Below are 23,154 nucleotides of genomic sequence, written 5' to 3'. Positions count from 1 at the left end.
CGAGGTGATCATGGGGAGCTCCTCAGATGCTGCTGGGCTCACCACCCTGCCCTGCTCTCGCTTGGGCTCCCAACCAGGTGCTTTAGATGCTTTCTGGCTTCTTCAGATTTCTGGGCTCATGTCGATCTCTGGTACTTTATCATTTTTTTTTTCACTATGAATCAATCTTGTTATCTTGTTCTCTGGTTGGAAGGGACACTGTGCTGGGGGGCGGTGAGGTGGGGGATGGATGGGCAGTAGGTAGAAAGATGGTGTCAAGCTGAATCAAGGCTGCTGTCTTAATTTGATCTTCTCCTTTGCTTTCCAGGCTGTGTGTTTGAGGGGGTGCAGTACCGAGAAGGGGAGGAATTTCAGCCAGAAGGAAACAAGTGTACCAAGTGTTCCTGTGTTGTAAGTACTGCCCTGGATGTTCCAAGGCTGTTCCTTCTGGCTCAGTGTGGCTGGGTCTCACCAAGAGCAGCCCTGATTCTCTTGACAGCCTTTCCTCCTCTCCCTCCTGGTGTGGAACCAAGGGAACAGCTCATGCCTCTAAAGCAGGTTTCTCAGCCTGGGCAGTGTTAACACTCTGGGCTGGCAGTTCTTTGGGGAGGGGATCCTGTGCTTTGTAGGATGTTTAGCAGCATCCCTGGCTTCCACGCATGAGATTCTGGTAGCGCTCACCTCCCTCAGTTGTAACAAGCAAAAATCTCTTCCGACATTGCCTCGTGTGTCCTGGAGAACATGGCCACTCCTGATTGAGAACCCCTGGTCTGAAGAGTGAGGGAGAGAGGCTGACTTCCCTCTACCTTCTTCTTTGGGAGGATACTTATCCTTTGCTCTTTGGGCCAGAGAAGCTTCTCACTAAGGCAGCTGTTGAGTTCTTCAGTGCAGTCAAATGGGAAGCAGATGGAGATAAATGCAGTTTACTTCAGAGAGAAGCTGATCTGAGGATTGGTCAATTACATTGAGGGGAAATAGACAGGAGGAAAGGGCCCCTACCGAAACTGTGGGCTCCGGCAGAGAAGGGATTAGTGAGACCAAGCCACAGACTTGCCTTTCTTAAGCGCTGTTGATTTGTAATTCATATACTAAGGATCTCTTCAGAGTGCTCAGGAAGGAAAAAGGAACTTGGCACATGCGATACTTCTTTATTACCGTATTTTTAATTTGTAGTAAAACCCTTGGGGGTGAGTGTGGTACTGGTGATGATGTGGAATCCAGTCTTAAGCAGCTGTTCCAAGTTATTTACAGTAGGGAGTTAGTACAACCATATATTTTTTGAACTTTTAGTCTTTTATAATAAAGAACATACAGTACTCATCTCAGGATATTAAAAAAAAAATACATGGGGAACTTCAGCATCCTAATTTCACCAAAGCAGAATCATATGTGGAGCATCCTAAATCATAGTATTTGTCATTTTTCTTCATGTCTTTTCCAAAATATTTCCCCCTTCTTCTAGCACACGTGCACACACAACCTAGAGAGTCCAGATTAAAGTAAACCTGACCAAGGGTGATGGTTTTTGTTTGAGGAAGGCGGGAAGGAAGGAAAGGAGGGAGAGAGAGGGAAGAATTGAGAGGATATGCATGCCTATTGTTACCTATCTATAGATAGATACAGGCGTGGCTAGAGATACATGTGTAAATATAAATATGTAAAGCACAGAGTGCACATCATATTGTAATACTGTACACAAACACAGAAGTGATTTATTAATGAAGATGAAGATGAGTTTGCATATTCAGACTCAACTTCCATGTTTTTCCTGTCTTGCTAATTCTAGTTAAATAGCTTTATGTTATTTTTGATGCAAGCAATTTCCATTTGCCACTAAATGTTTCTCAATTTTATTTCTTCCATATTGGTAGCTATAAAGTTTTCTGACAATTTTTTTAAGTTAATTTAATTTCATTCTTATGGGTAGATTGAGGAAAAAGAAGACACATTTCAGCAGGAAATTTTAAATCTGCACCTGGGTGAATTGTTTTTTTCCATAAAGATGTGCCAAGGTTAGGCAGCTGAGCCTCCTTGGGGAGGAAATTTAGAAGGTGGCAAGGAGGATGGAAGGTTCCTAAAGTTCTGCCAGTGAGAGTGACACAGAATTATCCAGTGTTGGGAGCTGGAAGTGAGCTTAGAGATTATACGGCCAGGGGTCACCTATCAAATGTACTCAAGCCATTCAGATTTTAGGTGTTTTTAAACACAATGTGTGCTGAACGAAACACATCAGAGGGCCAAGTTCAAGCCCCTGGAAATCCTGCTTTCATTTTCAGTTGAAGAAAGAAAAACCGAAAGATGTGGTTAACTTGCCCAAGTTTTCCTGCTTTATGAATTCTCTCCAGACCTATATTCTACCTCAATTTCTATATCCCTGTATTCTAAATTCCTACATTGCTGTATTCCTAACCCTATATTCCTTCTGGTTCTCTGTGTTGCCACCCTCAGCACTTAAGGGGCAGCCAGTGGCTTTGACCGTGTCCCTGTTGTGGGTCTGTGAGTTAACAGGGTAAGTGGAAGGGACGATGGAGCTCTGGTTTGGAGACAGGACATTTGTGAGTCGGCTTGGGTATCGGGAGGGTCATAAGAGCAGTTTCTCTTTTTGTGAATACAGAAATTTGAGGCATACGCTTTCTTTCTGAGGCTTGTTACTGAAATAAATTGGGTTTGTTTTCTTTTTAACATGCTTTCATGTTGTTATCTTTTGAAGTAGTACACTAAAAAAAAGATAATGTCTTGGCAGTAAATGGCCCTGTCTTGAGAGTGGCAGCTGGGCAGATGTTTGCTTTAGAAGGCAGTATTGCAGACGTGTAGCCAGGAGTGTGGAGGTGCCGCTCCGACGCTTGGTCGTGAGAGGTGTGGGGAGTGAGTTGCCGTCTTGCTGAGTGAGACAGAGCTGGACAAGGGCTTCGGACAGGACCCGTGTGAGGTCAGGTGCTCAACTGAGAGGTTACAGGGAGGGGCATAGGCTGCAGGTTCCCTAGGACAAAACGAAGACTGTGTATGATAACCTGCTGTGCTTTGGTAAAAAGGAAAGCAATAATACTATATGTAGAGAGATGTAAACACATTTATGCATTTGAGCATATGTGGTATTTGTGTGCTTATATATTTGCATGAAGAGATGTCCGTAAATGTGAATGTCTCTATCCACACACACATACACATCTACATAAACATGCCTGTCCATATAAACACAGACACACATATTTACACGTCTAAGTTTGAATTCTTCCAGAAGCACACCCTGCAGCAAATGTGTGAGTGTAAGGAGTCTCTGTGGGAGACAGAGAAGACTCTGCCAGAGGAGTGAGGAGATGAGGCGAGGATGGGGAGGCAGCCAGTCCAAGGTGTGTCACTGAGCGAGTCTCACTGTGCATGAGCAGGGCTCACTCCTGCTGGGCAAACTCTGGAAGCCCGTGTAAGAGTCATGCCTCAGCATTTCCCACCCGGGGGATAAGAGAGATGAACTATGTTTACGCCAGTTCCCATCTGCTCCAGGGAAATGTCGATTGGGTACCATTTTGAGCCTGCCACTCAGGTGACCAAGTAGCCTCCAGTAAGAGGAGAAAAAAACAGAAGGGCAGGCAGTTGAAAGTCTGGTGTGTGCATGCAAGTGTGAGGTTGAGAGGAGGTGGTTGGGGCAGCAGCAGTCAGCTCCAGCATATATGTGTATGTGTACGGGTACATGTATGTGCCCACAAATACGTACATCGATATTTTCACGTCTCTGAATATGTATGAATATAGGGGTATACACGTGTATGTGTATGTATCCATACACACGTCTTTGGAACCCTGATCACTAGCTTCTCCCTAAGCCCATTACTCTTTATTATGCCACCAGTCCTTTGCTCATGCAACCACCCCTATACAGAGTTCCTTCTTTTTTCTTCTTCACCTGGTGAGTGCTTGGCCTTTCAAAGTCAGTTATCACCACCCTACAGCAAGTCCCTGACCACTGCATCCCTAGGGGCAGAAGCCATCACTGCTTTCTTATTTGCATTCCTGAGGCTCATGGCTCGCACTGGCTGGCTTCCCTGCCATCCTTCCCTCCCTCCTTCCCTCACACGCATACACATGAACACGCAGCACACTTCCAGGTGAGCATGTGCCCCACTGTAGCACAGTTACTGGTTTGTTTTCCTGTGTTTGGCCGTGTACTCCATCAGGGAGGAGCGTGTACCTTCTGCTCATCTTGCTAGCCTCCGTGCTCAGCACTCTGGGCGCTCAGCGATGCTAGCACTCTGCTCCTCTCATATTGCTGTCTTGTGATGGATGACACTGTAATCTAGTCATCTCTTCCCTCCCAAACTGTGACAGTTCTGCCCTTTAAATCTGGCCAGCTCCTTCTTGCCTGGGAGAATAGCTATTATGTTGGCTAGATATTTCATCCTCATTAGATTACTGTTTGCCTTGGAGCACACCGTATGGAGTCATGATGTGTAAAGCATCTCTAGCGTATATTACCCGTCTCTGATGGATGAATTGCCAACTCCTTGAGGTGTCCCTCATTCTCAAGTAAATATGGTATATGTCACGTGACTTGTTTTTTACATCCAGCCTCCTTAGTTATACTCTCCAAATTTGTGAAAACCTGTTTACCCATATTTTCAGGATGTGGTGACAGAGGCAGACCACCAGAAAGACTCTTCATCTGATTGAGATGGATTCCTCAGATGAGGGAACAAATGCCTCACACATGATTTTACATCCTTGATTTAGCTCAGGGCAGTATATACGGCATTCCAGACAGCTGAGAACATGCTAACATTCGAAGAGGTCTGGAGAGGATTTCACAACCGCTCTTCTTACCCATTCCAGAAGCAGAGCGTCTCACATTTTTAGTTGTGAAAATAACATCATGATTGACAGGGAAGATGCAGTGCTTTACCATCACTTGTTAAACTGTTTCATCCCCACCCCTTATGTAAATGACAGAGCCTAGACAATTGCTTCTCTGGAGAGCCAGTTCTAATGAGGATGGGGAAAGCTTGCGTTCCTTTAGCTGTTTCCTACAGCTGTCTGAGTCACAAGAGGGTGCCTTCCTTATGGCATGTGTGCAGTGTGAATGAGTCCTACATTCATTTTAAAACCGAAAGCAGATGATTCTTTCCTAAGAAGGAGGCAAAGAAGATGATCTTTCCTAAGACAGAAGCAAATTAAAAGCAAAGACAGTTTATAAAGTACACCAAGCATTGGTTTAAAGCACACGGCTGCTTCTGTCGTTGAAGCTGGAGTTTTTATTATGTGCCTGACTGAACAGCACGCAGTTCTCTATGCCTTTGTTCATTCAGATTTTCAGGGAACAGGCTGGTGGCAGTTTGCACGGACGTTTCTGTAAAACCTGATGTCATCAGGCTGGTGAGGCTAAAGACCAAAGTGCCAACGAGAGGTGTTCGTGCTCTCTTTTACCAAACTATTTTAAGAACCCTTTGGGCTCAGCATTCTTGGAAATTGCTTACCGAAGGCAGTGAAGCCCACAGAGTTCTAGGACATTCTTAAAAGAGTGGCAAGTCCTCTGTCTGCAAAACCAGCCAAATTAACCAGCCAAGATCAATTACTTTTGCTGACAAAAGTGTATTAAGTTCTGAGGATTTTTACTAATAAACATGGGTTGTTAATGGGCTGTCTGTGATGAAGGGGCTGGACTTTATTGGCTCTTAGAAGCCCTGCAGTCCATAAACACCTTTGCTCTCACTTACACTGTAGATACTGCAAAGTGCTGTCTCCCAGGGAGAATGAAACTCCTAGCAAGGGTATTTGGAGAGAGCGAAGGCGGTGGAGATCATCGTGGTACCCATTCCTCTTAGACTGGATTCCCTAAGATGTTCCATACAGCCTGCCACGGTCCAGCCTTGGCCAGGCTCTCTGGCCTCCCCACTGACCCCTCTTCCTTTCCTTTGCTCTGGCCTCTGGGTGGGTCCTCCAGATCCTCGCTACACAAAGTGTGTACCTGACCAGAAGTGACGGCCTCACCTGAGAGCTTGTAAGAAATGCAGAGTCTTGGGCCCTCCCCCAGACCCAGAATTGAAATCTGCAGTTTAGCAAGATTCCCAGAGGATTCACCTGCCACATGAAGTTTGAGGCGCGCCGGTCTAGTATCTCACAGCCTTTACCCAGGTTTTTCTTTCTTCTCTCCTTTTTGCTCCTCTGTGGGGTCCCCGCACCTAGTTAACACTCCTCATCCTGCACCTGGAAGCCTAAACATTCCTTCTTTAGGGGCACTTTTTCTGACTTTCCAGACTAGACCTTGTTGCTAAACTGCTTCAAGCAGCCCCTCCTTTACTTCCTAAATATTTACAATGATTTGCACGTCGATATTTTTGTTTGTGGTGGCTTTCTTTAACTCCACAAGGGTAAAGTGGTAAGTTTTGGACCTTCAGTGCTTGGTGCAAAATGGGTATTCATGATAAGTGAGTGCTGACTTTGACTTCCCTTTCTTTCCCCGCTGCCTCCCTCTCCCCTCAGCTACATTATCTGCCCTGCTGCACGTTCCGTCCTTTCCAACTTGGAAAGGAACCTGGATTTATGTTCAGCTGCTGTAGTACTTACTATAAATTGCTTGGTGTGGAATGTGGGTGACTTCCCTGAGGAGGTCTTGTTTGAAAAGTGTTCTTTAGGCTTTAAAGATTCCCACTACTCATGGCAGCAGGGAGACACAGGGGCAGGAAGTGCTGGCGGATGGTCAGGGCCACTTGCTGTGGCAGAGCTTTGGAAAGAGAGCATATTTCTTGACCCTCTGAGTTGACCTTGTCCTGAAATGTGGGGAGACGTGTTGGACCTCTCCCTGCTCCAGGGTGTCCAGCTTCAGATTGTACTTCTCTGTAATAGGACACAGGGGGACATCTTGTCATTTCTGTGGCCACGTGATGCCGTGGCAATCCAAGTTCCATATCCCCAACCACACCGCTGCTCTTCTGACCTGGGAGCCTGGGACCCTCGATGCCTGAACCCTCTCACATGGCCTCCACCTTACTTTTGGTAATATGTGCAATTTGGCCCATTTTAGTGATTGACTGTCATTACATCTTCCTTGTCCATGGGGAGAAATTTGGCTACATCTGGGCAATAAATTGGAGAATTGAGCAATTATCGAGTGAATTAGATCAATGTGGGCAGTTTGTCTAAGCAGTGTGGGCCCAAAACCCTCAGAGTAGTTTTCAAAACTAGTCTGAAATATTGGTGTGACTGCTTCAGTGTTCCATTTTGCGTTGTGCTTGTACTATCACCCTGAGGCCAAAAAGGTCTTGGTTTTGAAGAGTCAATTGAAAAACAAGCAAACAACAACAACAAAAAAAAACGCTTTTCTTTAAGGGCTGGGTAGCAAGCACTTGGCCACTAGGAGGGATCTCCAGCTTGCTTAGAAAAGTGGCCGATGCACTGCTTTTGGCTGGACCATGAGGTTCTGGATCTTGAAGTTTTAGGTTAGAATCAATCCGAGTCATTGTGATCTCTCGGTCACCTAAGGCTTCTGTTGGAAGGTCTGTTGTAACGCCAGTCTCTCAAGATTGACTCCATAAATATACAACTATTGCTATAGGGGTACTGAATTCTTGCTTCTTGAAAATACCACCAGAATGACCTGTTTATCAGGCAAAGCTGAATTTATTGCTTATCGTAGTCACTGATGATTCCGTTGATAGAGTCTTAAAATAATGTCTGAGAAGGAAGAGGACAAAGGTAAGATATTTATGAGTTTTTTTTGTCGAGGGGTGAGGTCTAGTTTTAAGGTGGGTTTTTCCATGTAAGGACTTGATTTGGATTGGGCAATTTCTAATAAACTAAAATACTAGTTTAGAATCAGTGGAAACTACAAGGTGAGGGCTTCAAGGCTTGTCCTAAAGAGGTCATGAGCCTAGTTGAGTTATCTGTGTTACTAGTTGAGTACTTTCAGCAAGTTCCTGAAATCACCAGGAGGCTTAATTTTTTTGATGTTAAAAAGATTGGGAATAACTGTTGTACATTTTAAATCCTATTTCAGCCCTGCTTCATGTATTTTCAGGCCAAACACTGAATTTTAATCCCCAAGTATGTTTTTATTTTTTGTGGTTTCTTATGCTTACTTCTTTACGTAATTTATAGTTGAAGTATCCTGTAAAGTTATTTTTCTACATAGGGAGCCACCATCGGAAAATGAACCTAATGGGGAAGAGAGTTGGCAAGGAAATTTCTTGTATGACATTTGAACATTTTATAGGAAAACACACAGTTTAAAAAGAGATCAGCAAATGATTTATTTATAGAGGAATTACTGATAATAGTAGCTACTTTTACTGAATGTATACTCTGTGCTAGATACCGATAGTGTTTTAATGTTAATTTTCAGAGTTGTCCTGCAACCTAGGAGGCATTAGCCCCACTTTTTTTTGGATGAGGAAACTGAGATTTGAGAAGTTCAATTGCTTGCTTAAGGTCAAAAAGTTAGTAAGAATTGAAATCCTTAACTGCTTGATTATAAAGTCACATGTCATTTCTATCCCATCCACCCTCTCTCCCCTACTAACCAGTGTAATTTTGAGATACTATGTATGATTGTTTGTGGACATTTGAAAGTGGGAAATGTCATTTGAATCTATGGAATGAAGAGCAACCAGAGATTTCGAGGGAGAAATGATGGTGATGTGAGCATCTACAAAGAACTCCAGTTTTGGTGCAAGAGATATTAACACCATAAAAATGTGAGTTACACTTCCTTTCTCTGAAGTTCACAAGTCTTAGCAAACTTAAACTCATACCAGATTTCAGCCTTGGGCGTTCAGCCTAAGTATATGTCACAGTGATGCCAGAGAGAATGAAGAACACGTACCTGTTACCCTCACATCAGTTGGAGAATGGGGACACTGTGATCTACAGTGCGTCTCTTTGCCAAGAACTTATCAATATAGAAAGAAAATGAGATAGTTGCTGGGGGAGAGCCATGCTCAGTGCCTCTGCTTCCAAAGATGGATAGAGATAAATGCTTATCTGATGGGGGCCCATCTATTCTTTGCAATAGTCACTGATGGAGTTTAAGCATCAGTCTTGGATAGCCCTCTTTGGAGATTATATAGAGGAGCTGCGTTCACCTAGACACGTGTTTCAGTGGTTCCGTGGATGTAAATTCATCCTCCTAGTAGAATGAACCAGCAGTTGTGTAATTGCTTTTGTGCAGTTGCTTTCTCTTACCCATCTAAGGAGCAGATACATTTAGAGATTTGAGTGAAGCTTGGAATGGATATTGAGAGTTGGTAGAAAAACAAGCTCAATTGATTAAATCTCACCCCATTGTATCTTTGCAAAGATCATTCCTTGTCATTTTTTTCCTCTTCCTTTTATTCTCTTTAAGGTCTGTCACATGATGAACCCTTTTTTTTTTTATCTCCTTAAGGTCCCAGGAAAAATACTGATTTTACTTAAGATTGAAGAACTTTCCAAGTGTTCCTTCTTTCCTTCTTCCATCTTTTCATCAATCACTTGCCTCTGCAGCCAACTAGTCATTTATTAATTTAACAATGATTGAGTGTCTACTGTATGTTAGATACTATATTAGGTATTGAGTGCTCAAAGATGAAGGGGATTTCACTTTTTCTCTCCAGATAGTTACAATCCATGGAGTTGGGTGTATTTATTAAAAATAAACCCAAATAAAATCATCCTGTAACATATTTTTGTATGCCAAGTATAAACAGTATAATATATATGCCAACTATAACCTATATAATAATTATAAAAAGTCAGATGTATTAAAAAATAGAAATAATTATACAACTCAAAGAAAACCACACTTAATATGATTCAATATATTTCCTTCCAACCTTTCTTCCCCCATATTGACACATAGTTATATAACTAGGTAGGATCACATTCTATATGCAGTTTTGCATCTTGGTTATTTTAGTTAACATTATATTGTGAACATATCTCTCTTTCATTAAAAAGTCATTGAAAAATAATTTTTAATAGCATATTTCATCAGCATGCTATTATTTATTTAATAATTTTTTATGTTATTAAAAATTAACATTGATTTCAGTTTTCACTATTAAGAATAATATAACAAACATCTTTGAAAGTTAATCTTTCCTTGTTTCTCTGATTATTTCCTTAGGCTAAACTCAGAGAATAAAGTATAATTAGTAAGTCAAGGATACAAACATTTTAAGTTGTATGTATGTGTGTATGTTGCTAAAATCCTCATATAAATGATGGCCTAATTTCTGCTTCAATCAGCAATGTCTAGGTATATATCTCCCTGCACCAAAACTATTTTTCCATTTGAGAATATTGTTTTCATTAACATTTGACTTCTGAAACTGAACATTTTTCAGGTGTTTATTAGCCAACTGTGTTTCTTCCGTAAATTGTGTATTTTCCTCGTTTTTCTGTTGAGTGGTTAAATTGCTGTTGAATTCTGTGTATGTATGAAGGATCGTAATCTGCTGTTCATGTTAAGGTGTGTTTTTAAGAAAGCTGAGAACATTGCTGTATTTGCAGTTTGATCTTAGTGTGTTGCATGTTGGATAATGGCAGAATTTGCTGAAATCCCATGTCTTCTTCCAATCTTTTTGCTTCTAATCTTGATGCAAATATATTAACCAAGAGAAAAGTGAGTAAGGGTTGTCAGCTCCCAAGTTTATTTAGTCCAAGACCTTTCTTTATTTAAGATCCCCTCTTCCCATCTCTGATCCCTTCACTGGGAGATAGTGACCATCTGGACCTGCTTCCACACTGAAGGGAAGTTATTCTTGGAGTTTCTTCCCTTACCTGTGGCTCTGCAGCCTCCCACCTCTCTGTCCTCCCAGGCTTCTCTTTCTGTCTTGGCTCGGAGTGAGAAGGGTTCCTCCTGCTTTCCTGGTCTGATCTTCCACTCAGGCTTTTGCCCCCATCCCTTCCCCCCTCTCTTTGTTCTGGGTTTCAGATTTTAAGTTTCTTGTGGCCAGGCATCATGTACCTCACATCTTTGAGTACGGTGTCTTGCCCATAGGAAATAGTAAATATTTGACTAAATGACTAATCTTATACTTTCTTATTTGAGTATCTGTGTTTTTGAAAATGAGTTTGACGATCTAGAACTTTCTACCTTCCTACTTTGGTCTTCATTTCTATTTTGAAGGCAACACGTTAAACTTGCACTCTTCTTTCAGTGATCATGGTGACATGAAGGATTTATGATAGATCTGGAGAGGAGTAGACTCCAACCTAAAGCACTGAAAAAAAACTGGGGAGGAGGCTTCAGAGTAGCTGTGTGAAGAGGATGGGGTGGGTGTGGGGTGAGCACTGCTGCCTCCTCACGGCCTGGTAGGATGGCAGGTGTAAGAATGCTCTTCCTGTGCGGTGGGAGGAAGAGGAAGGAATCATTCATTAATGAAAGTAAAAGAAATAGCCTATTTTGTCAGCAAAATAGAATAAAATATTAAGGTTACAGTACTTTAGAATCTCTCCAGAACTTTCTTTTGTCTTTTTCTCCATTATTACCTAGAGAAATTAATTTTTAAAAAATTGATACCTGTGGGTCTTTGTTTCTTTCCTTGTTTCTGCTTCATGCCCCCCCGGCACCCCCTTCACTCTTCCATCCTTTCTCCTTTCCCTCATGCTTCCATTTTCCTGTCATCTCCAGACCTCCCTAAGCTGCTCCTCTTCCGTTCTCATCAGTATCTCAGCCCGACAGCCTGTTTTAGTAAAGTAGCTGAATTCCTTTCCACTGCTATCTTGGCCTCTCCTCAAATAACTGTCCCAGAGTTCTGTACCACCAGATATTCACATAATATCTTTTGGATGAATTGATTACACATCTTGGCACCTTTTAAATGTCATTGGAATGTTCACTTTGGAGGGTGGCAGTGCTTTTGTGGTCCTGTGAATGGCTTCAATTACCACCATTCCCTCTGAGTGGAATTTTAAATGGTCCCACTTGTTTAGTGTCAGAAGCAACGTTTTACATCACAGGCAGCACGGTCCTCCCAAAGATGGGAGGATACCGGATCACAAACACACAGGGGAATCATGTGAATGCACATTTGACATTGTCTTCTAAAGCCCATCTCTGAGCCTACACTGAGTCACAGCGATGAATCATCCTTTTTAAACCTACCTAAGTTCTCTAACTGGTTTAGAAGAGCCAGCTGGAAATAGCGAGCCAAGTCTGCTCTTTGGAAAGGGTTCAGGTTTCCAGGATCAGGGTGAACCTTCTGTGTAAGGAGCTCTATGAAACGTACAAACAGCCAGGACTTATATCTAGTGTCAAACACATCTATCACGTAACTCTACATGCTTCTTTTTTTTTGCGCTAGTGCCTTTCTTCTGTTCTGTGTGCTACACATGACAGAATCAGATGATGTGATCGTGATTAACAACACTATGTCCCAGATGCCGTGTGCAAGGACTCTGCAAACCTCCGAGTATTGCCGGTGTTAAACAAAAGAGAAAACCCCCGGTATTCACAACGAATAAAAAGAAAGGCCATCGTTTGTGCATGACATTCACTTTATTGGGGGGAAAAAGGTACCTCTTTCATTTTTGGTCACATTAAACATAAATTTATAATGTAGTCAAACATCAGTAAAAGCAGTTACTCATTATGAAGGAGAATTCTTGGGTCATATTTTAATAACTGAAATTCAATAATAGAAGTTACATTTTAATTTCAAAATGAGTATGAAAAATTATCCTCACCACATCACTAGTGCTGATCCATATCTTAATTTTTTTCATGCTTTAACTTGACAAAATAAGCTTTTAATATACTTTCAGATTTTTGCTGCGGAGCTGTGTGGACTCTAGGGTGCTTTTACCTCACCAGTCCGAGTTGATGAACGGGATTGGTGGATGACAGGAGTGACTGGTCTTGACATTGGTGGGAAATATGTTCCTTTTCAGTTTCAAGTTCAAGAAAAGGAGAGGGAGGGGACTCTTGAGAATTTTTGGTTTTGTTATTAGGTTTTCAGCATCCGTAATATTCATAAACAATGGACACAGCTGTCTTTAATAACTCAGCCCGCTAAGTGAAAGAACAGAACACGCGCCAGAAAAACATCAGGCTGGAAGAGGGGTTTTTCCAACACAAAAAGTTTCATATATTGAAGCAAGATTTCGTTTCTAATCAAACTGGATGCTGACTTTAAACTTCTGTCATGAAGTAAAATCATTTGACCAAGCACTGGGAAAACTGTACAATGAAGTTTTGGGCGTTTTTTTGAAGTTTCACTTCTGCTACCAGATGGTTCTGAGTGGTGTTAGGCATGTGGATGTGTTCCGCTCCCCTTAGGGGGCATTGTTGTGGGCAGAAGGCCTCTGATCTGGGGGTGAAGAGGCCTGCAGTCCTTCCCTGTTTCTGTCACCTGACCGTTACGTGACCTGAAACCTTCCTGTTAACTTCTCTGAGACTCAGTTTCCTTATAAGTAAAATGAGGAGGCCTTTTGGTTCTATAATTCCATAATTCCCCAACTCAGAAAAGGCCTTTCTTTTCCCAGGGAGCAAATTATTGGACAGAGTCTAAATAGCAGTTAATAGAAATTATTTTTTCTAATGTAGTAATAGATCACCACTACATTTTAAATTTTACTTTAAAAAAATTACTTTTTAATTCATACCCAGTAAAGTTCACTGTTTTTGGCATACATATCTGTGAGTTTTGGCAAATGCACACTCATGTACATTTTAAAATAGTTAATATTATTATGAATTATATTAAAAACGCAGGAAGTCTTACCTATCATTGTAGTAATACCACAACTTATCAGATTAAAAAAGACAAGCTATTTTTGACTCTTTGATCCTAAAGCTTCTCTGAAATATTAAGACGTGTCTGATGCCTAGAATGAGGAGCAAGAGACTCTCATCCGTCTTGGGTGACGTGAAGTTCTTCCCTCTGGAAATGAATTTGCAGGTTTTGTTTGCAGAGCAATGTTTAGAGGTAGAGGAAGCTTTTCTTTTTCACCCCACAGCAAGGGTGAGGCTGTAAAATCGGATGGTAGTGAGAGCCAGGAAGAGAACTCCACTTACAGGTTTCTTCACTTCCTCACTTGCTGACTGGATGAGGTTTAGTGTGTCTAATTATTATACAATCCTAGATTCATAGCTCAGAGATGGAAAGGCACTCCAGTAGCTTTCCGTGCCTCCACATCAGTATAAAACCAGGCAGAGGGGAAACTGATGGTTTTCTGGAAGAGTTTTGAGGTTCTCTAAGGAGAGAGCGTGTCTCCTGACCTTTTCAGCAGTGTTTGTTCCTTGAGGCCTGTGCAGATGTTAAGTGTAAAGTTTGCTTCCTTCTCCATGTTAACCCTTGTTGCTTCCCTTTTCTAGGCGTTTTCCAAACGTTGGTACAGAAGAAGCCGAGTTTGCTGTGGGGTGGAGTAGCCATGACCAGAGTATTAGCAGAGTCAGGAGTGAACTGGTGGGTTCTGTGTATTCCACCTGGGATCCGGCCCGTGGGCCCTGGTGGAAGGGCATGGTCTTTGGAGTCAGTGGGGAGGAGATTTAATTCGGCTCTGTTCCTTGAACAACAGATACACCTTTGGACCTCACTTTCTTCCTTCGCAAAATGGGGAACAACTTCTGGGCAAAAAATATTCAGGAACCTTATGTTTTCTTCCTCCATCTCTAATACGGTTGCTGTAGAAACAGGACCTCCATGCATGAAGTGTTTAATGCAAAACAGAAAGGATCAAGGGTCCTTGCTTCTTGCTGTAGAAATAAAATAGAAGATTTCAGAGAAACTTTAGAGCTTGGGAGCCAAAACACCCTTCCCCTATTTTTTTCTTTTTTTAACATTAAAGAAGTCCCAGATGGTTTTGAAGATTTCGTGGGATGATGCATACGAAGTGCTTTGCCTAGTAACCAGGACTCAGTAGATGCCTGCCCTTTCCTGCAAGGCTGAGTAATTTTTAGTTATAGTCCTTTCAGTGGTAACTGAATTTAGGACATTCATTTGTACATCAAACCTAAATATTTTAGACCAGTGTTTCCTGGATTGTCTTTCTGAGGAGAAACCTCCCAGACAGCTCCTTGGTGTCTGATTATTCCCCTTCGCACAGTGGGCCACATGAAGAAGCTGCCTCTGCCTTCAAATTCCAGAGCCTTTCTTGCCCATTGGGAGACAGTATTTTGCAATCTGAGGCATTCTTTTTCTTTGCTTAGGGAGCTGCTACTCTTTCTCTGGGGCTTCTTTGTAATGGGAAATGTCAGCGCTGTTCTCATAACACTCTAGCCCTCCTCTGTCCACTGGAAATATAATGTGAGCCACATATGCAATTTAATAAAGTATTAAAAGTGCAAACTTTTTTTAACTTTCCAATGGTCATGTTAAAAGAAGTAAGAAAGAAACAGGTGAAGTGAATTTTAATACTGCAGTATATTTAACCCATTGTACCCAAAATACTGTCACTTCCATATATAATCATTACAAAAATATTAATGGGACATTTTACATTCTTTTTTCTTCTTTTCATACTAAGCCTTCAACTTCCGGTGTGTATTTCATCCTCACAGCACTCCTTGTTTCCGACTAACCACATTGCAATGACTTAGTAGCACATGTGGCTAGTGGCTACCGTGTTGGACATCATAGGTCTTCCGATGTCACAAAGGGACAGGTCCCACATTCATAGGACCTTCCCTTCTGCCTGCTAGCACCACGTGCCATACTGACATTCTATCTGTGGTCTGCCTTGTTGATACTGTGCCAAGAAATCAGGATGAAAATAAAAATGGAAGTTAATGACCAGACAGAGTAATCCTTTCTAAGGGTTTTCCTCCCCCTGCTCTGAATCCTTCAATGGCATCCCTTCTTTTTGGAGTGAAAGCTGAAGTTCCTTCCCCCTACCCCTAAACCTTATCTTCCAAGACTCTCCCTCACATAAATCTTTCTAGGCACACTGGGCTCCTTAAGATTCCTTGAACATGCCAGGCACCCACTCACTTCAGGCCTTTTGTGTTTATAGAATGCTCTGCCTGGAATGTTCTTCTTCAGATACCTAGCTCTGGCTTCTTCATCTCCTTCAGGGCCTTGCTCGAATGTCACCTTCTTAGGGAAGTCTCTCAAAAGCAATATTGTTTAAAATGGTGAGTATTTTGCTACCAACTCTTGCTACCACCTGACACTCCTCAAACCAACCTATTTTTTTCCACAGCTTTTTTATTGCCATCTTCCCCCTGCCCTGGTAGAATATAAGATTCATCAAGGCAAGGATATTGTTTTGTTCACTGCTGTATTCCCACTACCTAAAACAGAGCTTAGCAAATAGTAGGCGCTCAACAAATATTTGCTGAGTAGCTGAATGAAGAATACCAAGCCTTTGATAATCCTAAGAATTCAGAATTCCAGTCATAGTATTTACCAACAGTTGATTAACACTTGTCAAAGCCCTGTCTACTACCCTGCCCAAGATTAATGGAGTTATCTAGCTGAATTTGGAAAACACAATCAAATGCATCAGCTTTGTTCTTGTTTGGAAGACCCACTAATGAGCCCTTATGTTGTTGTCCAGGTCAGCCAGACCCCAGTGGAAGTCTGGCCAGTGCCCTCAAACCCAAGCACTGATCACTTTTAAATGGTGACTTGTTAGAATGTCAGAACAGATTCAAATTCATTAGTTCTTAAATGCTTTTCCTTCTTTGAAAGTAGGTATTTAGGAATTCTCAAAATTTGGGAACTCTCAACTTGGATATTTAATGGGGGCAGGTTGGATCACCTCCACCATCTTTACAAATCCACAAACCCTTCCAGCAGACCTCTCCTGTTCAGTTTTAGCAAAAGCCTTGAGAACATCGTGAACATGTGCACAGTGTCAAGGCTGAATGCTAAGAGGGGTTGTTGTTGTTGGCTGGACCCATGTGGGGAACAGCGCTAACCATGGGCTTGTGCAGCCAAACAGTGTGATGTGATCCCTCGGAGGCCGAGCGCCTGGCAGACACCAGAGTCTGGTGCAGTGGCCACACCGCTCTTCAGAGGAAAGGCCAGTCTAATTCAGAAGCCAAGCAACTTTCTTTTGTCTTACCTTTTTTTCTCTTCACGAAGGCGAAGTTTGAAGGCCTCAGCAGGAGGGGAGTCTGGTGTCAGAGAAGGCTCACTCAAGATTTTGAGACTTGTAATGTGGAGGTTAGCAAGGAGCTCTCCACCTCTCTGTCGTCTCTGCCTGCCTGCTCTCAGTCCCTGCACATACAACGACTGTACATATATTTCACACTAAGTCATTCTTCCTAGCAACAGCACGGCCTCTTACCATTCTCTTACATGTTCTCAGGGAGAAAATCAAATCTTTGTCAGCTGCTTAAGAGTCACAACTCAAGGTAGAGGTTTCTAGATGGTTCTCTTTCCCACTTCGAGTTACCTGCCTGGCACTGAGTTCCCAGTGGGTTTCTTGTACTCAGAACCTGCCATCTGGTGAATGAGAACTTAGAATTTTTAAGTCGAGAAGGTCTAGTGGTTAGTTTAAAGTTCAGTAAGATAGTTTTGGATTAAGAACACCTGAAACTTTAACAAGATATGTTTTCTCCTTATAAAAAAGAATTACATATGTGAAAGTGTGTTCTTGAGCCTGAATTTTATTATGTAGTAATTTTTGTGCTTCCACATTTTCATTACTGTAAAAAAGGCTTTACTGTATTTACTGGTTTATACCAGTCAAGCATTTGCAAAAGATACAGTTTGACAAGAACTTCTGAATTCCTTCAGAGAGGATATTTTGCCTGAAATCAGTTTCCCCTTTCTCTCAAAGAGGCTTTCCATCTGAGACCCTCATTCCAAACTTTATAATTAAGATGAGAAGATGATATCCATTCTGTTGACTGCTTAGTTCCTGACCTGCCCACAATCCTCACTAAATGAAGCCAAATGTGTTTTAAAGGCTAATGTTGAACTGTGTGTAAACCTGGGGCTTCAGGGTGATGAAAAGACGTGATGAAGGAAGGGAGGCCACAGAGAACTCATTTCATCCTCCAGCCTTTTTTCCCCCCACTTTTGCTCTATCTCCTTCTTCCAAATACCTCTTTAGTTTCTCCCACTTCCTCAGAACTTCAAAGGTAACCATGGTTAGAGGTGAGCTGGAGACCTCGGCAAACCCTCTAGTGGAGGGTGTTGTATCCAGAGCTTCATGGTCAAGATCTGCAGGAGTTTTGTATTTGGTTTATAACCATGTTTGTTTTTCTAATCTAATAATTGGCCCATTTGTAATCCTTTTCTGTAACAAACTCATGAATCTCATAATATTCACATGTTGAGCACCCAGGCAGGAGAAGTGAAGGTAGAAAGGAGGTTTAAGGACAGCTTGATCAAATTGTATTTGAAAAAGAGCTGTGTGCTCAAATATCCCCAGTCCCTTGTGCCCTTGTGACTCTGACATATTTCAGTGAGAGAAGTGAAACAGTTCATTCATTCACTCATTCACATATCAGCAATTTTTACTACATCTCCACTAGAACTGAGAGCCTGGCTCTGTTCCAAGTGCTGAGAGTGTCACAGTGAACTAAAAAGATAAAGCTGCCCCCATTGTGAGGCTTACATTCCAGTGGGCGAGATAGGCAACAACCAGGAGAAATAATGAAATGTATATATGTTAGAAGGTGAAAAGTGTTGAGGACAAAAACAAAGCAGAGAAGGGGGAGAAAAGTGTTAGAGATGGTGTGGGTAGTGATTTTAAATAATGGAATCAGGGACAGGCTCGCCGTTGCCTCACCAGTGTATCTGAGAGCGTTGGAGCTCAAACTCTACTCTGCTTGCAACTAATAGACACTCGTATCTGTTAAATGAAAAGAGGTACTGATACTTAAGAAATCCCCAGAGATTTGTATAGACCAAATAATGAATTTTAGGGCATTTAAATGTATGGATCTCACATTGCTAATCCTTATGGCCATTTTAGGGCCCGATTTTCTGTGATTTTTTTTTTTGAGAAATGACTGATGCAAATGAATTTTGTGTGAACAGACTTTTGATATGCAACCCCCCTACAGTGTTTGCACAAAAATAAAGAGCATCACCATTCTAAAGAAACAAATCTGCCATCTTAAGTAACAGTTGAAACATTACCTAGGTAGTAGTCCATCCAAAAATGTTTAACCTGAACCTTATCATGAGGAAATACCAGGCAAATTCATATTCAGTTCTGGCTCAGATTCTTTAAAAATATGAGTGTTGTGAAGGAGAAAGGAAATTTGGGCAACTGTTGTAGATTAAGGTGGTTAAGAGAGACATGACAACTGAATGCAATACATGATCATGGACTGGATCCTGGACTGACAAAAAGTACTGTAAAAGGCAGTGTTAGGGAAACTGGGGAGATGTGAAAATAGACTATATGTGAGATGACAGTACTGCATTTATACTACTGTGATAGTTACCTTGTGATTATACAGGAAAAGGGAAAGTGTTCTTAGGCCTGGGAGGTACATGATTGTGTAGAGTAAGGTGTCTACAAATGAGTCTTAGATGGTTCCAAAAAACCCCTTTTAAGTGGTTCTCTCTCCCTCTCTAAAAGTATTGCAAAATACTAAAAACTGGTGATTCCAGGTGAAGGGTGTTCATTGTACTATTCTTGCAACTTTTCTGAAGATTTGAAAAATTTCAAAATTAAATGTTGGGGAAAGAAAAGGAAGTGGTTGCAAATGTACTCATCATCTTATCAGCCAACCCGTTTCACCATTAGTATGATGTTAGCTGTGAGTGTTTTTGTAGATACCTTCATGAGGTTGAGGAAATTCTTTTCTATTTCTAAGTTCATTGAATATTTTTAACATGAATTGGTGTTGGAATTTGCCAAATGCATTGTCTGCATCTATGGAGATAATCAGGTGTTTTTGATTCTTTATTGTATTAATATGGTACATTATATTGATTGATTTTTATATGTTAACCCAGTCTACCTTGCATTTCTGGGATAAATATCACTTGGTCTTGGTGTATAATCTTTTTTATATGTTGCTGGATTCAATTTGCTAGTGTTTTGTTGAAGATTTTTGAGTCTATATTCATAAAGGTTATTGGTCTGTGGTTTTCTTTTCTTGAGATATCTTTTGTTTTTGATCAGGATCATACCAGCTTCATAGAGTAAGTTGGGAAGTATTCTCTCCTGTTATTTGAAAAAATTTTGTGGAGGGTTTGTGTCTGTTCTTCTACAAACATTTGGTAGAATTCAACAGTAAAGCCGTCTGGGCCTGGTCTTTCTTTTGTGGGAAGATTTTTGATTACTGATTCAATTTCTTTGCTTGTTATAGGTCTATTCAGATTTTTAATTTTCCTCTTGAGTCATATTCAGTAGTTTGTGTGTGTCTAGGAATTTGACCATTTCATGTAGATTATCTAGGTTGTTGGCACACAGTTGTTCATAGTATTCCCTGTAACCTCTTTCATTTCTGTAAGGCCAGTACAATGTCCACACTTTTATCCTTGATTTTAGTAATTTAAGGCTTCTCTCTTTTTTTCCTGCTTAATCTAGCTAATAGTTTGTCAATTTTGTTGAACTTTTTAAAGACTCTACTTTTGGTTTTATTCAATTCTTTTATTCTTTATTTCATTTATCTCCATTTTGGTCTTTATTATTTTCTTTCTTCTGATTGCTTTGGGTTTAATCACTCTTACTTTTCTAATTTCTTAAGGTGGAAGTTTAGGTTATTGAGTTGGGATCTTTTATCTTTTTTAATATAGGTGTTTACAGATACAAATTTTTCTCTAAGCACTACTTTAGTTTCATTCCATAAATTTTGGTATATTATGTTTTTATTTTCATTCATCTTAAAGCATTTTACAATTTTTCTTATTGTTTCTTCTTTGACTTACTGGTTTTAGGAGTGCGTTGTTCAATTTCCATATGCTTTTGAATTTCCAAAATTTTCTTCTTATGACTTCTAGTTTTATTCTATTGTGATTAGAGGGCATATTTTTATGATTTCAGTATTTTTAAATCTATTGAGACTTGTTTTATGGCATAACATGTGGTCTAGTCTGGAGAACTTTCCATATGCATTTGAAAAAGAATATGTATTCTGCTCTTTAGGGTGGAGTATTCTGTATACATCTGTTAGGTATAGTTGGTTTATAGTGTTGTTAAAGTCTTCTTTTTTCTAATTGATATTCTGCTTAGTTGTTCTATCCATTATAGAAAGTGAGGTAATGAGCTCTCCAGCTAGTGTTGTTCAATTATCTATTTCTTTCTTCAACTCTTTTAGTTTTTGCTTCCTGTATTTTGGGCCTCTTGTTAAATGCATGTATGTTTATAATTATGTCTTCCTGATGGATTGACCCTCTCATCATTATAGAATCTCTAGTAATAATTTCTGTCTTAAAGTTATTTTTGTCTGATACTAGTATAGTCCCTGCTGCTCTCTTTTACTTATTGTTTGCATAGCACAACTTTTTCTGTCTTATTTTTCACTTACATGTATCTTTGAATCTAAAATTTTTCTCTTGTAGACAGTACATAGATGGATCATGCCTTTCTTTTTAATCCATTCTACCAATCTCTGCATTTTGATTGTAATGTTTAGTCCATTTTTGTTTAACGTAATTTCTAATAAGATAGGATATATGTTTGCTATTTTAAATTTTATTTTCTGTGTGTCTTTTTTGCTCCTTGATTCCTCCATTACTACCTCCTTTTTAAATTAAATAGATACAGTCTAGCATATCATTTTAGTTCTCATTTTGTTTTATTTACTATATATATATTTAGTCATTTTCTTAGTGGTTGTCCTGGAGATATTATTTAACATTTTATAAAATATCTAGTTCAGAATAATACCAACTTAATTTCAATAGTATATAAAAACTTTGTTCCATATAACTTTTTCCCTCTTCCTTTCTACAATTATTGTAATATAAATTACATCTTTATAAGTTATAAGCCTATCAACACAGTTTTACAGTATTGTTTTACACAGTTTCTTTAAATATTATAGGAAAATAAGGAATTAGAGACAAATATATATTCTCATTGTCTTTTATGTTTACCTATGTAGTTAATTTTTAATGGTGACCTTTATTTCTTCATGTGGATTTGATTCGTGTCCTTTCATTTCAGCCTGAAGGCCTCCATTTAGCATTTCTTATAGAGTAGTTCTGCTAAAAATGTATTCTCTTAATTTTTACTTATTTGAGAATGTCTTGATTTCTCCTCTGTTTTGAACAATTGTTTTGCTGCATTTAGAAGGTTTTTTTCTGTCACCATTTGGAATATGTCTCTGGCCTCAGTGGATTTTGGTGGGAAATGAACTTTATTTTATTGACGATTCCCCTGTATGTGTTGAGTCACTTTTCTTTTGTTTCAGTCAGGAGTCTCTTTGTCTTTGTCTTTCTATAGTTTGACTATGATATGTCTGGTTGTGGGTTTTCTTAAGCTTGTCCTACTTGGAATTTGTTGAACTTCTTGGATGTGTACATTATTTCTCATCAAGTTTGAGAAGTTTTTGGTCATTATTTTTCATGTATTTTTCTGCCCCATTCTCTCCCTTTTCTTTTTTTTTAAGGACTCCTGTTATTTGTATGGTGTCTCTCACATTTCTGAGGCTCTTGTTTATTTTTCTTTATTCTTTTTTCTTTCTGTTCTTCAGGCCAGATAATGTCAATTGATCTGTCTTTGAGTTCACTGATTCTTTCTTCTGCCAGTTCAAATCTGCTATGGAGCCCCTGTAATGAAATTTTATTTTTTTATTTTTTGGGAAAGAGGGCAGATAATTAGATTTATTTATTTTTTAATGGAAGTACTGGGGTTTGAACCCAGGACCTTGTGCATGCTAAGTGTGCAGTCTTAGCACTGAGCTATACCCTCCCCGCTGTAATGAATTTTTTATGCTCTCTCTTTTATGAGACTACATTCTTACACGTTTCTTTTTTCTTTAGACATGTTTTCTCTTAGTTCTTTGAATGTATTCATATTAGCTGAATTAGTTTGCATAGTACATATAACCTCTGGGCTTTTGCAAGGACAATTTTTATTATCTGCTTTATATGAATATGTGTATTTAGGTCATACTTTCCTGTTTCTTTGAATATCTCACTTTCTTGTTGTTGTTGAAAACTGGAAATTTTAAATAATGTAGTATAACAACTCTGGAAATCAGATTATGCTTTCCCTAGGGTTTGTTGTTGCTGTTTGTTTTTGTGGTTGTTGCTTTTTGTTTGTTTGGTGACTGTTGGACTAATTCTGTAAAGTCTGCATTCTTGGTGATGTGTGGCCATGGAATCACTGCTTAGTAACTTTAGA

The 23,154-nt window shown here is 40.1% G+C and overlaps 1 protein-coding gene across 2 annotated transcripts in view; it reads left to right on the top strand.

The window, feature by feature from the left end:
• The window catches only part of BMPER (BMP binding endothelial regulator), a 260,391-nt gene that overhangs the window by 86,476 nt on the left and 150,761 nt on the right, over positions 1 to 23,154 (top strand). For both annotated transcript variants that reach the window (XM_064487450.1, XM_010988075.3), the window contains exon 6: positions 308 to 390. In XM_064487450.1, coding sequence (XP_064343520.1) covers positions 308 to 390 — 83 coding nt within the window. The remainder of the gene's footprint in view (positions 1 to 307; positions 391 to 23,154) is intronic.

Source organism: Camelus dromedarius, chromosome 7, assembly GCF_036321535.1.
Source record: "Camelus dromedarius isolate mCamDro1 chromosome 7, mCamDro1.pat, whole genome shotgun sequence".
NCBI lineage: Eukaryota > Metazoa > Chordata > Mammalia > Artiodactyla > Camelidae > Camelus > Camelus dromedarius.
The sequence above is the reverse complement of the archived record's forward strand: the minus strand, read 5'-3'. Positions and strand labels throughout refer to the sequence as shown.